The sequence below is a fragment of the Scyliorhinus canicula genome, chromosome 23 (genome assembly GCF_902713615.1).
Source record: "Scyliorhinus canicula chromosome 23, sScyCan1.1, whole genome shotgun sequence".
Lineage (NCBI taxonomy): Eukaryota > Metazoa > Chordata > Chondrichthyes > Carcharhiniformes > Scyliorhinidae > Scyliorhinus > Scyliorhinus canicula.
In genome coordinates this window covers 22411262-22428577 of record NC_052168.1, presented here as the reverse complement: position 1 = coordinate 22428577, position 17316 = coordinate 22411262, and the positions used below count along the sequence as shown (strand labels likewise).

Here is a 17316-nt window from a genome sequence, read left to right as displayed (position 1 = left end):
AACAATTTTATTGAGGTATGTTTTGGCATTGTAAACAGTTACAGATTACAGAAATATCCAAACATCAACGGAAAACCAATACTTCAACCAAACCATAATGCATATACCCGCTCCTCTCCCATAGACACTACCCGCCTATTTATCCCTCCTACTCTAATCTCTCTCCCCCCCCCCCCCCCCCCAACCCCCTGCTGACGTTCACTCTCCCGCAAAGAAGTCGATCGATGGCTGCCACCTTCAGGCGAACCCCAATACAGACCCCCTCAAGGCGAACTTGATTTTTTTCCATCCCCAGAATACCTGACATGTCCGAAAGCCATAGTTCAGTCTTCGGGGGTTTTGAGCCCCTCCCTGCCAGCAGTATTCGCCGCCGGGCTATCATGGAAGCAAAGGCCATAACATCAGCCTCTTTCTCCCCCTGGACTCCCGGGTCTTCCGAAACACCGAAAATTGCCACCTCTGGACTCATCACCACCCTTGTAACGAAGAATATTATTTACCTGTCAATATAGCTCGATCTATGTGCTTTTATTTATAAGACCGTTAAGATGTAGACCATTCGGTCCATCAAGTCTGCTCCATCATTCAATGAGATCTGGTGTGTTAATCCTCAAGTCTCGTTTATCCCCTCAACCCTTGATTCCTATGCTGATTAAAAATCAGTCTATCTCATTCTTGAACTTACTTTTAAAAAATAAGTTGAGAGTATCCCATTATTTTTTTTCCAATTAACGGGCAATTTAGCATGGCCAATCCACCACCCTGCACAACTTTGGGTTGTGGGGGTGAAACCCACGCAGACACGGGGAGAATGTGCAAACTCCACACGGACAGTGACCCAGGGCCGGGATCGAACCAGGGTCCTCAGCAGTGCTAACCACTGTAGGCAGCAGTGCTAACCACTGTGCCGCCGTGCTGCCCTAACCTTGGAACATATTTAATGACCCAGTCTCTGCAAGCAGAAATTCCTCCTCATCTCTATCTTAAATGGGTGACTCCTCAATCTGAGATTCTCTCTCTCGCTCGCTCGCTCGCTCTCGCTCTCGCTCTCGCTCTCGCTCTCGCTCTCGCTCTCGCTCTCTCTCTCGCTCTCTCTCTCGCTCTCTCTCTCGCTCTCTCTCTCGCTCTCTCTCTCGCTCTCTCTCTCGCGCTCTCTCTCGCGCTCTCTCTCGCGCTCTCTCTCTCGGGGAAGCTACCTCCGTATCTCGCCTGACATGGCCCCTGAGAATCTTGCAAGTCTCAGTAAGGTCTCTCATTCTTCTAACCTCCAGTGAGCACAGACCCAACCTCTCCAAACCCGGCTGTGCCCCCTTCCAGTATAACAGTAACAGACAGGTTAGATATACTTTAACAGAGGCGTTCTGAGTCACCAGCTCGTCATGGATGTTGTTTTAAACTCCTAATTGTTATAAGTCAGCTATTGAATTTGTTATTCATGTGAGGTTGATAGAAATTAATCCTAAAGGCAGTGGATTACGACAGCATCACTACATCCTTCTGTTTCGCCTCAATCTGGTCCAGAGCTCCAAAGTTTCCGAGCTTGGCGGGAATGGATTGGGGATTTTATAGTTGCATTCAGCACTGCTGGACTAAGTGGGGGAAAATTGGTAAGCAATACAACGCAAAAGGCGGCCATTCAGCTCATGCTGCTGCTAGCCCTTTGAAAGCGCTATGCAATTAATGAGTATTCCTTCTCCTTAATACTGTAATTGTAAACAGCTCTGAAAACAGCTGAAAGTTCGTCGGGGAGTAGAAAGGTCACTGCGGGGTCACCGAGGAAAATGGAGGCTGGAGCATCGGGGGAGGCCGCATTGCTTACGGCTGAAGAAATAACTAAGGTGATGGCTGCAGAATTTGAAAGGCAGTTTACAAAATACATGGGGACAATGAGGAACGAGATGAAATGAAATGGATAATGAAAATCGCTTATTGTCACGAGTAGGCGTCAATGAAGTTACTGTGAAAAGCCCCTAGTCACCACATTCCGGCGCCTGTCCGGGGAGGCTGGTATGGGAATCAAACCGTGCTGCTGGCCTGCTTGGTCTGCTTTAAAAGCCAGCGATTTAACCAAATGAGCTAAACCAGATGAGGGAGGTTTTGAGTGTGCTGGTGGAGGAGGCGATTTCCCCGGTGACGACGGCGGTGGCGAGCGCGGTGGCGGAGGTGCGGGAGCAAGGGGAGGCGCTGAAGGAAGTGGAGCAGACATTATTGCAGCACGGTGATCAACTTACCTCGATGGGGCAGGAGATACGGAAGGTGACGGAGGTGAACAAGGATCTGTGAGGAAAAATGGTAGATGGGAAAACGGGTCCAGGCGGCAGAATTTGAGGATTGTGGGGCTACCCGAAGGAGTTGAAGGGCCGAGGCCGACTGAGTATTTTGCTGCGATGCTGGCGGAACTATTGGGGGAGGGGGAGGATCCCTCCCGATATGAACTGGATCGGGCTCATCGGTCGTGGAGGCCTGTACCAAAGGTGGGTGAGCCGCCAAGGGTAGTGACTCTGTGCTTCCGTAGGTACAGTGTGAAGGAGAAGGTCCTGTGCTGGGCCAAGCAGAAGCGGGTGGTGCAGTGGGCTGGAGCTGGTATACGTTTATACCAGAACTTTACGGTGGAGCTGGCGAGGAGGCGGGCTGCTTTCAGCCGCGTGAAGGGGGCACTGTACATTAGCAAGGTGCAGTGTGGCATTGTATATCCAGCGAAGCTGAGGGTGACTAACAAGCTCAAGGACTTTTATTTTGGAACGGCGGAGGCAGCGGAGGAGTTTGCGAAGGCAGAAGGACTGTGGCAGAACTGAGAAATTGAGAAATGGCCATGTGCCGATGCATCCTCATGACTGTATTTTCTTTTTTTTTGTTTGTTTGTTTCACTGCGTGCGGGTGTATGGGCTAAAGGAGCCGGTGTTGTATATATTTGGACAAGGGAAGTGATTGGACTTTCACTCGAAGTGAGGGCTCTTTGGGGTGCAGGTGGATATGCGGGGTTTGTGTGCTTAAAAGGGGATTTTTGGGCTTTCCTAGGGCCGGGCAAGGGGGAAAGGGACCCGGGCGGGGGCCTCCACGCTGGCCGGTTTAAGCCGGCCAGTGAAGGGGAGTGAGGTGGGGGGAGGGGCTGCGGCCATCGGAGCCTGGCAGAACAGGGTCCGAGTGGTCTAGTCGGGGTGGAAAGTTGGAGGGGAAGGAACCGAGGTTTGAGGGAGGAGTTTTACAAGAGGCAGTGGGTGGGAGGAGTTTTGGGGGGGTTGGGTGGATTTACAACTCTTGGGTACCATGTACAGCACTCTTTCAGAGGTTGGACGGCGTTAAGTGGGGGGGGGGGGGGGTGGGGGGGGTGGGAGTGCACACTATGGTGACCATGGGCGGACCCGGACTCCTTTTTTTCTTTTTCTCCTTTGCTTTTTGTTTCCACCGTGGGAGGGTTTGGTGTATTGGACGCGTGTATTGACAGGTGGGCCGTTGTTTGGGGTGGTGGGAGGGTGGGATCGTTGTTATTGTTAAGGGGTTTGATTTTGTATTTGTTACCGTTTACTGTTTGTGGGTGGGGTGTAAATTTTGGAGGAAAATGTGAAAATGGAGAATAAAAACATTTATTAAAAAAAATACTGTAATTGTTTTCCTTTGGATATTTCACTCTGTTAAAGGTGCATTAGAAATTCAAGTTATTATCGACCCAAATCCCTTTTAAAGGTTACTTTAAAAAAAAACCTACGGGCTGGTTTAGCACAGTGGGCTAAACAGCTGGCTTGTAATGTATTAAATATATTGTAATGCAGAACAAGACCAGCAGCCGGTTTCAATTCCCGTACCAGCCTCTCCAAACAGGCGCCGGAATGTGACGACTAGGGGCTTTTCACAGTCACTTAATTGAAGCCGACTTGTGACAATAAGCTATTATTATTATTATTAAATCCCTTCACTGGGGTGACATTGGCAAAGCAAGCTTATCATACCCGTTTCTATTGCCCCTGAGAATGTGAGAGAGCTGCCAATTTGAACCCCTGATTGTGGTACCCGGACCAGACCCCAATTTATATTAGGAAACCGGACAAGACCCCACAATTTTTGATGGGGAGGCTCCCACAGTGCTGTTTGATGGGGTGATGCTCCCACAGTGCTGTTTGATGGGGAGGCACTCCCACAGTGCTGTTTGATGGGGAGATGCTCCCACAGCGCTGTTTGATGGGGAGAGGCTCCCACAGCGCTGTTTGATGGGGAGGCTCCCACAGCGCTGTTTGATGGGGAGATACTCCCACAGTGCTGTTTGATGGGGAGATGCTCCCGCAGTGCTGTTTGATGGGGAGAGGCTCCCACAGTGCTGTTTGATGTGGAGATGCTCCCACAGTGCTGTTTGATGGGGAGATACTCTCACAGTGCTGTTTGATGGGGAGATGCTCCCACAGCGCTGTTTGATGGGGAGATGCTCCCACAGTGCTGTTTGATGGGGAGATGCTCCCACAGCGCTGTTTGATGGGGAGGCTCCCACAGTGCTGTTTGATGGGGACAGGCTCCCACAGTGCTGTTTGATGGGGACAGGCTCCCACAGTGCTGTTTGATGGGGAGATACTCCCACAGCGCTGTTTGATGGGGGAGATACTCCCACAGTGCTGTTTGATGGGGAGAGGCTCCCACAGCGCTGTTTGATGGGGAGGTGCTCCCACAGCGCTGTTTGATGGGGAGATACTCCCACAGTGCTGTTTGATGGGGAGATGCTCCCACAGCGCTGTTTGATGGGGAGAGGCTCCCACAGCGCTGTTTGATGGGGCGACGGTCCCACAGTGCTGTTTGATGGGGAGATGCTCCCACAGTGTTGTTTGATGGGGAGATGCTCCCACAGCGCTGTTTGATGGGGAGGTGCTCCCACAGTGCTGTTTGATGGGGAGATGCTCCCACAGTGCTGTTTGATGGGGAGGCTCCCACAGTGCTGTTTGATGGGGAGATGATCCCACAGCGCTGTTTGATGGGGAGATGCTCCCACAGCGCTGTTTGATGGGGAGGTGCTCCCACAGTGCTGTTTGATGGGGAGATACTCCCACAGTGCTGTTTGATGGGGAGGCTCCCACAGTGCTGTTTGATGGGGAGGCTCCCACAGTGCTGTTTGATGGGGAGATGCTCCCACAGTGCTGTTTGATGGGGAGATGCTCCCACAGTGCTGTTTGATGGGGCGGCGCTCCCACAGCGCTGTTTGATGGGGAGATACACCCACAGTGCTGTTTGATTGGGAGATACTCCCACAGCGCTGTTTGATGGGGAGATGCTCCCACAGCGCTGTTTGATGGGGAGATGCTCCCACAGTGCTGTTTGATGGGGAGATGCTCCCACAGTGCTGTTTGATGGGGAGATACTCCCACAGCGCTGTATGATGGGGAGGTGCTCCCACAGTGCTGTTTGATTGGGAGATACTCCCACAGCGCTGTTTGATGGGGAGATGCTCCCACAGCGCTGTTTGATGGGGAGAGGCTCCCACAGTGCTGTTTGATGGGGCGACGGTCCCACAGCGCTGTTTGATGGGGGTGATGCTCCCACAGCGCTGTTTGATGGAGATGCTCCCACAGTGCTGTTTGATGGGGAGGCTCCCACAGTGCTGTTTGATGGGGAGAGGCTCCCACAGTGCTGTTTGATGGGGAGAAGCTCCCACAGTGCTGTTTGATGGGGCGACGGTCCCACAGCGCTGTTTGATGGGGAGATGCTCCCACAGTGCTGTTTGATGGGGAGGCTCCCACAGTGCTGTTTGATTGGGAGATGCTCCCACAGTGCTGTTTGATGGGGAGGCTCCCACAGTGCTGTTTGATGGGGAGAGGCTCCCACAGTGCTGTTTGATGGGGAGAGGCTCCCACAGTGCTGTTTGATGGGGCGACGGTCCCACAGCGCTGTTTGATGGGGAGATGCTCCCACAGTGCTGTTTGATGGGGGAGATGCTCCCACAGTGCTGTTTGATGGGGAGAGGCTCCCACAGCGCTGTTTGATGGGGAGATGCTCCCACAGTGCTGTTTGATTGGGAGATGCTCCCACAGTGCTGTTTGATTGGGAGAGGCTCCCACAGTGCTGTTTGATGGGGAGATGCTCCCACAGTGCTGTTTGATGGGGACAGGCTCCCACAGTGCTGTTTGATTGGGAGAGGCTCCCACAGCGCTGTTTGATGGGGAGATGCTCCCACAGTGCTGTTTGATGGGGAGAGGCTCCCACAGCGCTGTTTGATGGGGAGATACTCCCACAGTGCTGTTTGATGGGGAGATGCTCCCACAGCGCTGTTTGATGGAGATGCTCCCAGTGCTGTTTGATGGGGCGATACACCCACAGTGCTGTTTGATGGGGAGATGCTCCCGCAGTGCTGTTTGATGGGGAGAGGCTCCCACAGTGCTGTTTGATGTGGAGATGCTCCCACAGTGCTGTTTGATGGGGAGATACTCCCACAGTGCTGTTTGATGGGGAGATGCTCCCACAGCGCTGTTTGATGGGGAGATGCTCCCACAGTGCTGTTTGATGGGGAGATCCTCCCACAGCGCTGTTTGATGGGGAGGCTCCCACAGTGCTGTTTGATGGGGACAGGCTCCCACAGTGCTGTTTGATGGGGACAGGCTCCCACAGTGCTGTTTGATGGGGAGATACTCCCACAGCGCTGTTTCATGGGTGAGATACTCCCACAGTGCTGTTTGATGGGGAGAGGCTCCCACAGCGCTGTTTGATGGGGAGGTGCTCGCACAGCGCTGTTTGATGGGGAGATACTCCCACAGTGCTGTTTGATGGGGAGATGCTCCCACAGCGCTGTTTGATGGGGAGAGGCTCCCACAGCGCTGTTTGATGGGGCGACGGTCCCACAGTGCTGTTTGATGGGGAGATGCTCCCACAGTGCTGTTTGATGGGGAGATGCTCCCACAGCGCTGTTTGATGGGGAGGTGCTCCCACAGTGCTGTTTGATGGGGAGATGCTCCCACAGTGCTGTTTGATGGGGAGGCTCCCACAGTGCTGTTTGATGGGGAGATGCTCCCACAGCGCTGTTTGATGGGGAGATGCTCCCACAGCGCTGTTTGATGGGGAGGTGCTCCCACTGTGCTGTTTGATGGGGAGATACTCCCACAGTGCTGTTTGATGGGGAGGCTCCCACAGTGCTGTTTGATGGGGAGATGCTCCCACAGTGCTGTTTGATGGGGAGATGCTCCCACATTGCTGTTTGATGGGGCGGCGCTCCCACAGTGCTGTTTGATGGGGAGATACACCCACAGTGCTGTTTGATGGGGAGATACACCCACAGTGCTGTTTGATGGGGAGATGCTCCCACAGCGCTGTTTGATGGGGAGGTGCTCCCACAGTGCTGTTTGATGGGGAGATACTCCCACAGCGCTGTATGATGGGGAGGTGCTCCCACAGTGCTGTTTGATTGGGAGATACTCCCACAGCGCTGTTTGATGGGGAGATGCTCCCACAGTGCTGTTTGATGGGGGTGATGCTCCAACAGTGCTGTTTGATGGGGAGGCTCCCACAGTGCTGTTTGATGGGGAGAGGCTCCCACAGTGCTGTTTGATGGGGAGATACTCCCACAGTGCTGTTTGATGGGGAGGCTCCCACAGTGCTGTTTGATTGGGAGAGGCTCCCACAGTGCTGTTTGATGGGGAGATACTCCCACAGTGCTGTTTGATGGGGAGGTGCTCCCACAGTGCTGTTTGATTGGGAGAGGCTCCCACAGTGCTGTTTGATGGGGAGATGCTCCCACAGTGCTGTTTGATGGGGACAGGCTCCCACAGCGCTGTTTGATGGGGAGAGGCTCCCACAGCGCTGTTTGATGGGGAGGCTCCCACAGTGCTGTTTGATGGGGGTGATGCTCCCACAGCGCTGTTTGATGGGGAGGCTCCCACAGTGCTGTTTGATGGGGAGAGGCTCCCACAGTGCTGTTTGATGGGGAGAGGCTCCCACAGTGCTGTTTGATGGGGCGACGGTCCCACAGCGCTGTTTGATGGGGAGATGCTCCCACAGCGCTGTTTGATGGGGAGATGCTCCCACAGCGCTGTTTGATGGGGAGATGCTCCCACAGCGCTGTTTGATTGGGAGGCTCCCACAGTGCTGTTTGATGGGGCGACGGTCCCACAGCGCTGTTTGATGGGTAGATGCTCCCACAGTGCTGTTTGATGGGGAGAGGCTCCCACAGTGCTGTTTGATGGGGAGATGCTCCCACAGCGCTGTTTGATGGAGATGCTCCCAGTGCTGTTTGATGGGGAGATACACCCACAGTGCTGTTTGATGGGGAGATGCTCCCGCAGTGCTGTTTGATGTGGAGATGCTCCCACAGTGCTGTTTGATGGGGAGATACTCCCACAGTGCTGTTTGATGGGGAGATGCTCCCACAGCGCTGTTTGATGGGGAGATGCTCCCACAGCGCTGTTTGATGGGGAGAGGCTCCCACAGCGCTGTTTGATGGGGAGATACTCCCACAGTGCTGTTTGATGGGGAGATGCTCCCACAGCGCTGTTTGATGGAGATGCTCCCAGTGCTGTTTGATGGGGAGATACACCCACAGTGCTGTTTGATGGGGAGATGCTCCCGCAGTGCTGTTTGATGTGGAGATGCTCCCACAGTGCTGTTTGATGGGGAGATACTCCCACAGTGCTGTTTGATGGGGAGATGCTCCCACAGCGCTGTTTGATGGGGAGATGCTCCCACAGCGCTGTTTGATGGGGAGGTGCTCCCACAGTGCTGTTTGATGGGGAGGCTCCCACAGTGCTGTTTGATGGGGAGATGCTCCCACAGCGCTGTTTGATGGGGAGGCTCCCACAGTGCTGTTTGATGGGGACAGGCTCCCACAGTGCTGTTTGATGGGGACAGGCTCCCACAGTGCTGTTTGATGGGGAGATACTCCCACAGCGCTGTTTGATGGGGGAGATACTCCCACAGTGCTGTTTGATGGGGAGAGGCTCCCACAGCGCTGTTTGATGGGGAGGTGCTCCCACAGCGCTGTTTGATGGGGAGATACTCCCACAGCGCTGTTTGATGGGGAGAGGCTCCCACAGCGCTGTTTGATGGGGAGAGGCTCCCACAGCGCTGTTTGATGGGGCGACGGTCCCACAGCGCTGTTTGATGGGGCGACGGTCCCACAGTGCTGTTTGATGGGGAGATGCTCCCACAGTGCTGTTTGATGGGGAGGTGCTCCCACAGTGCTGTTTGATGGGGAGATGCTCCCACAGTGCTGTTTGATGGGGAGGCTCCCACAGTGCTGTTTGATGGGGAGATGCTCCCACAGCGCTGTTTGATGGGGAGGTGCTCCCACAGTGCTGTTTGATGGGGAGATACTCCCACAGTGCTGTTTGATGGGGAGGCTCCCACAGTGCTGTTTGATGGGGAGGCTCCCACAGTGCTGTTTGATGGGGAGGCTCCCACAGTGCTGTTTGATGGGGAGATGCTCCCACAGTGCTGTTTGATGGGGAGATGCTCCCACAGCGCTGTTTGATGGGGAGATACACCCACAGTGCTGTTTGATGGGGAGATACACCCACAGTGCTGTTTGATGGGGAGATACTCCCACAGTGCTGTTTGATGGGGAGATGCTCCCACAGCGCTGTTTGATGGGGAGAGGCTCCCACAGCGCTGTTTGATGGGGCGACGGTCCCACAGTGCTGTTTGATGGGGAGATGCTCCCACAGTGCTGTTTGATGGGGAGATGCTCCCACAGCGCTGTTTGATGGGGAGGTGCTCCCACAGTGCTGTTTGATGGGGAGATGCTCCCACAGTGCTGTTTGATGGGGAGATGCTCCCACAGCGCTGTTTGATGGGGAGAGGCTCCCACAGCGCTGTTTGATGGGGCGACGGTCCCACAGTGCTGTTTGATGGGGAGATGCTCCCACAGTGCTGTTTGATGGGGAGATGCTCCCACAGCGCTGTTTGATGGGGAGGTGCTCCCACAGTGCTGTTTGATGGGGAGATGCTCCCACAGTGCTGTTTGATGGGGAGGCTCCCACAGTGCTGTTTGATGGGGAGATGCTCCCACAGCGCTGTTTGATGGGGAGATGCTCCCACAGCGCTGTTTGATGGGGAGGTGCTCCCACTGTGCTGTTTGATGGGGAGATACACCCACAGTGCTGTTTGATGGGGAGATGCTCCCACAGCGCTGTTTGATGGGGAGGTGCTCCCACAGTGCTGTTTGATGGGGAGATACTCCCACAGCGCTGTATGATGGGGAGGTGCTCCCACAGTGCTGTTTGATTGGGAGATACTCCCACAGCGCTGTTTGATGGGGAGATGCTCCCACAGTGCTGTTTGATGGGGGTGATGCTCCCACAGTGCTGTTTGATGGGGAGGTTCCCACAGTGCTGTTTGATGGGGAGAGGCTCCCACAGTGCTGTTTGATGGGGAGATACTCCCACAGTGCTGTTTGATGGGGAGGCTCCCACAGTGCTGTTTGATTGGGAGAGGCTCCCACAGTGCTGTTTGATGGGGAGATACTCCCACAGTGCTGTTTGATGGGGAGGTGCTCCCACAGTGCTGTTTGATTGGGAGAGGCTCCCACAGTGCTGTTTGATGGGGAGATGCTCCCACAGTGCTGTTTGATGGGGACAGGCTCCCACAGCGCTGTTTGATGGGGAGAGGCTCCCACAGCGCTGTTTGATGGGGAGGCTCCCACAGTGCTGTTTGATGGGGGTGATGCTCCCACAGCGCTGTTTGATGGGGAGGCTCCCACAGTGCTGTTTGATGGGGAGAGGCTCCCACAGTGCTGTTTGATGGGGAGAGGCTCCCACAGTGCTGTTTGATGGGGCGACGGTCCCACAGCGCTGTTTGATGGGGAGATGCTCCCACAGCGCTGTTTGATGGGGAGATGCTCCCACAGCGCTGTTTGATGGGGAGATGCTCCCACAGCGCTGTTTGATTGGGAGGCTCCCACAGTGCTGTTTGATGGGGCGACGGTCCCACAGCGCTGTTTGATGGGTAGATGCTCCCACAGTGCTGTTTGATGGGGAGATGCTCCCACAGCGCTGTTTGATGGGGAGATACTCCCACAGTGCTGTTTGATGGGGAGATGCTCCCACAGCGCTGTTTGATGGAGATGCTCCCAGTGCTGTTTGATTGGGAGAGGCTCCCACAGTGCTGTTTGATGGGGAGAGGCTCCCACAGTGCTGTTTGATTGGGAGAGGCTCCCACAGCGCTGTTTGATGGGGAGATGCTCCCACAGTGCTGTTTGATGGGGAGAGGCTCCCACAGCGCTGTTTGATGGGGAGATACTCCCACAGTGCTGTTTGATGGGGAGATGCTCCCACAGCGCTGTTTGATGGAGATGCTCCCAGTGCTGTTTGATGGGGAGATACACCCACAGTGCTGTTTGATGGGGAGATGCTCCCGCAGTGCTGTTTGATGGGGAGATGCTCCCACAGTGCTGTTTGATGGGGAGATACTCCCACAGTGCTGTTTGATGGGGAGATGCTCCCACAGCGCTGTTTGATGGGGAGATGCTCCCACAGCGCTGTTTGATGGGGAGGTGCTCCCACAGTGCTGTTTGATGGGGAGGCTCCCACAGTGCTGTTTGATGGGGAGATGCTCCCACAGCGCTGTTTGATGGGGAGGCTCCCACAGTGCTGTTTGATGGGGACAGGCTCCCACAGTGCTGTTTGATGGGGACAGGCTCCCACAGTGCTGTTTGATGGGGAGATACTCCCACAGCGCTGTTTGATGGGGGAGATACTCCCACAGTGCTGTTTGATGGGGAGAGGCTCCCACAGCGCTGTTTGATGGGGAGGTGCTCCCACAGCGCTGTTTGATGGGGAGATACTCCCACAGTGCTGTTTGATGGGGACAGGCTCCCACAGTGCTGTTTGATGGGGACAGGCTCCCACAGTGCTGTTTGATGGGGAGAGGCTCCCACAGTGCTGTTTGATGGGGAGAGGCTCCCACAGTGCTGTTTGATGGGGAGAGGCTCCCACAGTGCTGTTTGATGGGGAGATGCTCCCACAGTGCTGTTTGATGGGGAGATGCTCCCACAGTGCTGTTTGATGGGTGATTTGAAGTTGTTGGGTGGTCTCACACGCTGAGGTGCTGAGAAATAAATTGAATTTAATCCCCCCACCCTTTCAGGCAGAGCATTCCAAATCAGGACAACAATGTTAATCAAAAAACCTTTTCCATCTTGTTCTTTTTGCCAGTCCTGGTCAGTGTCAAGTTGCTGATGATACCTCTGATACCTTGCTCGAGGATTGCCTCCAGCTTGGCACAATGCTGTCTGCAGTGTAATAATTGTGTGACTAACCTGTGATTAGTTGAAAGTATTCTACATTCTCTTTTTGGAAATAAATTTAGAGTACCCAATTTATTTTTTCCAATTAAGGGGCAATTTAGCGTGGCCAATCCACCTACCCTGCCCACCTTTGGGTTGTGGGGGTGAGACCCACGCAAACACGGGGAGAATGTGCAAACCCCCTGCGCCATCGTACTGCCCTCTACATTTTCTAACTATGCTCCAGTTTTCCTCCAGACTTCCAAGCAGGCAAAGTTTCGGAAGGTAAGTGGATTGCCATCCAGGTGGAATCCTGTTTTTCCTTCCTCTTTCCCCAGCGCAGGAATCCTGAACCCAGCTTGTGGCGCAGCTGACTCTGATCTGGAATGAGTTGATGGTTTTGTAGAGAATTCCAAAACCGCTCAAGACCCATAATAACTGCAGTTCCCACCTTAACTGGCCTTGGCTCCTGACTTCCCTGCTAACCTGACCTTTAAGCTGTTGCCTGTGTCGCGATTATATTTGCTGTGATTTCCGCGGACAGTGCAGAACCTGACCCTTTGTAGCTCATATTATACTAGCCTCATTGTGCACTTTCCATAATCATTTTCTTTTTCTCCTCTTGTAGCTCGCCCTGGGCTGTGGCGCCCGGAGGTACCATCTCTCCATCGTGTGCAGGCGAGCTAAAGTATCTATGAGTCGCTTCGAGCCCAACGAGTACATCGATTATAAGACACTGCAGAAGAACCTCGACATAATTCGCAAAAGGTACATGGAAACGCTGTTCAGAGATCTGCAGAGATAGCATAGAAACATTTCAAAGGAGGTTGGATAAGTAGATGAAAAAAGGAATATACAGATAAATTGATTGGATTACATGAATCGGGGTTGGGAGGAGGCCTGTGCAGACCACTGACATAGACCTAATGGGAAAACTCGAGATGCAGTTTAGATAGCACCTCTGGCGAGAGAAATACCATTAACGATTAGTGTCTGTATGCCTTCTCTTCAGAGTTGACATTGTCGACTGCAAATGCTTATACTTTCACATACCAGCAGACTGGAACCTGCGATCCAAAGGCCTGTATGAAGATCGCATTTTGTCACAATTAGGCTTCAAGTGAAGTTACTGTGAAAAGCCCCTAGTCGCCACATTCCAGCGCCTGTTCAGGGAGACTGGTACGGGAGGCTGTACCTAACTGGCCACACTTCTAGTTACAGCTGTAAGGGCACACGCTGGGTATGAATTGGGAAACTACTTTATCTTGCCAAGATCAATGTCAGAGAGTCTCCACTGTGATAGTCACAGGGAGCTCTCACTCTCTCACTCTCTCACTCTCTCACTCTCTCACTCTCTCACTCTCTCACTCTCTCACTCTCTCACTCTCTCACTCTCTCACTCTCTCACACTCTCACTCTCTCACTCTCTCACTCTCTCACACTCTCTCACACTCTCACACTCTCACACTCTCACACTCTCACACTCTCACACTCTCACACTCTCACACTCTCACACTCTCACACTCTCACACTCTCACACTCTCACACTCTCACACTCTCACACTCTCACACTCTCACACTCTCACACTCTCCTCCTCTCTCCTTCTCCTCCTCTCTCCTTCTCCTCCTCTCTCCTTCTCCTCCTCTCTCCTTCTCCTCCTCTCTCCTCTCTCCTTCTCCTCCTCTCTCCTTCTCCTCCTCTCTCCTTCTCTTCTTCTCCTCTCTTCTCTTCTTCTCCTCTCTTCTCCTCTCTTCTCCTCTTCTCCTCTCTCTTCTCCTCTCTCTTCTCCTCTCTCTTCTCCTCTCTCTTCTCCTCTCTCTTCTCCTCTCTCTTCTCCTCTCTCTTCTCCTCTCTCTTCTCCTCTCTCTTCTCCTCTCTCTTCTCCTCTCTCTTCTCCTCTCTCTTCTCCTCTCTCTTCTCCTCTCTCTTCTCCTCTCTCTTCTCCTCTCTCTTCTCCTCTCTCTTCTCCTCTCTCTTCTCCTCTCTCTTCTCCTCTCTCTTCTCCTCTCTCTTCTCCTCTCTCTTCTCCTCTCTCTTCTCCTCTCTCTTCTCCTCTCTCTTCTCCTCTCTCTTCTCCTCTCTCTTCTCCTCTCTCTTCTCCTCTCTCTTCTCCTCTCTCTTCTCCTCTCTCTTCTCCTCTCTCTTCTCCTCTCTCTTCTCCTCTCTCTCTTCTCCTCTCTCTTCTCCTCTCTCTTCTCCTCTCTCTTCTCCTCTCTCTTCTCCTCTCTCTTCTCCTCTCTCTTCTCCTCTCTCTTCTCCTCTCTCTTCTCCTCTCTCTTCTCCTCTCTCTTCTCCTCTCTCTTCTCCTCTCTCTTCTCCTCTCTCTTCTCCTCTCTCTTCTCCTCTCTCTTCTCCTCTCTCTTCTCCTCTCTCTTCTCCTCTCTCTTCTCCTCTCTCTTCTCCTCTCTCTTCTCCTCTCTCTTCTCCTCTCTCTTCTCCTCTCTCTTCTCCTCTCTCTTCTCCTCTCTCTTCTATTGAAAATAGTTCAATTTCTTAGATTCTTCTGACAAATTTTCTTGATAAAACATCAGTATAAATCGACATTTATGAACAAGGTTCATTCCTGGGTGTGATTAACAGTAAAATATAATCACTAATTATTTGCAAACACGCTGGTGACTTGTCAGGATGGACATCCGAGTGAATCTCTTCTCCTCTCTCCTCTCTCTTATCTATTAAGATCCCAGACCAGACTCCTACAGTGGCTCGGATACAGAACAGAAACCCCAATATTTTATTTTAATTTTTTAAGACTGCGATGAGAGGATACTTCGCTCCAGGAGTGATTACGTGCAAAATAGGGATATGGTATATTGAACAAACTTTATTACTGACACAGTATTAAAATATATTTACATCACACAAGAAAATAGCTACAATCACCCTTGCAACAATGCTGATCAATACAGTGACCCTTAACTGCTACCTTTATTCCCACTCAAACATTTAAAAAAATCATCTCCGCTCTCAATCCACTCATAAACACAGTTGGCACTCAGGAATTCTCAGAATTCGTTTTACAGAGATGTCTGGATAGTCTACTTCAAGAACGAGAGATCTTTAAAGAAAAGACCTGAGTCCTGTCAGAACCATCCAGAAACTCTGGCTGTATTTCAGGATCTGCTGCAGCTTTTTTCAGCTCACCTATTCACACTCTTCAGAACTGTTTGGGAAATAAACTGCTAATCTCTCATTAGACATATCTTTTTTAACTGAAATGAAACGTTTGACTTCTCTCATCTCCAACTAACTCAACTAACACTGCCTTTCTGCTATATGCCTGATACCGTAGCTCCTCCCATTAACCACATCATCTTACCAAGTTGAAATCTAATTAACTCCACAGGGAACCCCCTTAATCCAAACAAAATTGCATTAGCCCGAGCTTTCTACAATGCCTTAATTGCTCCCTTGGCTCCCAAAACATACTGGCCTTTTGAACCACGATTATTTAAAAACATGACTGCAGAAGTCACACATACTCTATCCCAGACTTTTAACCCTTACTGCACCAAACCTACAATGCAGGATATCTGAAATTCCTTTTTAAAAATGTTTTTATTGGGTTTTCACATTTTGTATTTCTCAACTCCTATGTTATATGTCACACTTTACATAACCGCGCTGACCGAGGGTGGGGGGAGGGACAAACAAAACAACATAAAAGGAGCCAGAAATAAAAGGTAAAATGGCGGGCAGATGTCAGTACATTTATACCCAATTGCTTTCCTTCCTGCTGTGGCCGTGCCCCCCCCCCCCCCCCCCCCCCCCCCCCAAACAGCATACCTTTGTGGCAGTTCCCAGTTTGGCCAGGGTGTGTATTTACAGCTATCTATCTACAGTTTTAGTCCCTTGCCCCTCTCAATTTCCTTGTGTCCCCCCGCTCTGTTGGTTAGCCCATTGTTGTTGGCGATAGTAGAGGGAAGAATGATGATTTAAGCTATTGGAATTGAGGCCAGGTGTCCCTGGAGAGGGAACATGCAGTGTCCACTGGCACCCTCGAGACATTCCATACCCATTGGGTGCCGCAGGGGCTAGGGTATCTTATTGACCCCTCTAATATGGGTGGCATGGTGGTTAGCACTGCTGCCTCACAGTGCCAGATACCCGAGTTGAATTCCAACAGCGGCTCACTGTCTGTGTGGAGTCTGCACGTTCTCCCCGTTTCTGCGTGGGTTTCCTCCGGATGCTCCGGTTTCCTCCCACAGTCCAAAGTTGTGCAGGTTTAGTGGACTGGCTGTGATAAAACTACCCCTCGGTGTCTAGGGATGTTGCTGCAATGGGGCAGGAGAGTGGACTGGGTAGGGTGCTCTTTCAGAGGGTCGGTGCAGATGTGATGGGCCAAATGGCCTCCTTCTGCACTGTAGGAATTCTATAGTTTTATTCCATAATCACATTTTTGTTTGATATTTTAAGTCTCATTTGTTATTCGCTTTTTGTTTAAATCCCTTTAAGTCCCCACAATTTATTTGATTTAGCTCAATTGGTTATTTATGTTGATCAAAATAGTTGGAATTGGTTTAACATATGTCTGTCGGACAGGCCCATGTCCAATGGAGGGTTCAAATTAATTTGTCAGGTGTATGGAAACAGGGTAGTATTATCAGAGAGGAATACAATGATGCATAGAATAATGGAGCGATAGTCAGCACTGGAAAAGGAAATAGTACGTTATTAGGCGGGTTCGGAGTAAGGGAGGAAGTAATGAAGATAAATCCGGATTACTCTTCATGTATATGAATGCACGGAGTGTGGTAAATAAGGTTGTTGAGTTAACAGGTGCAGATTGACCTGTGGAAATATGATATTGCAAAGATTTGGCTCAAAGGTGTTCAGAAAAGATAGGAAAGTGGGAGTGATAGTGGTACTGATGAAGGACAATATTGCAGTGCTGGAGAGAAAGGATGTGGTGGGGGAAGGTGGCCAAGGACAGAAGCTATTTGGCTCAAGGTAAGGAACATAAAACGGTCCAGTTGCATTGCTTGGTGTCGTCAATAAGTCATAAGATACTAAAGAACATATTTGCAATTTCAGAGAGGCACAATAATTATAGAGTAGTTTAAAAAAAATTAATTTGGAGTATCCAATTAATTTTTTCCAATTATGGGGCAATTTAGCGTGGCCAATCCAC

General features: G+C 51.7%; 1 protein-coding gene across 1 annotated transcript in view; it reads left to right on the top strand.

The window, feature by feature from the left end:
- Nucleotides 1-12791: 12791 nt before the first annotated feature.
- Nucleotides 12792-17316, top strand: part of aco2 (aconitase 2, mitochondrial) — an 88957-nt gene continuing 84432 nt past the window's right edge. The window contains exon 1 of the mRNA XM_038783590.1: nucleotides 12792-12952. Within this exon, the coding sequence (XP_038639518.1) occupies nucleotides 12879-12952 (74 nt within the window). The 5' untranslated portion in view covers nucleotides 12792-12878. The remainder of the gene's footprint in view (nucleotides 12953-17316) is intronic.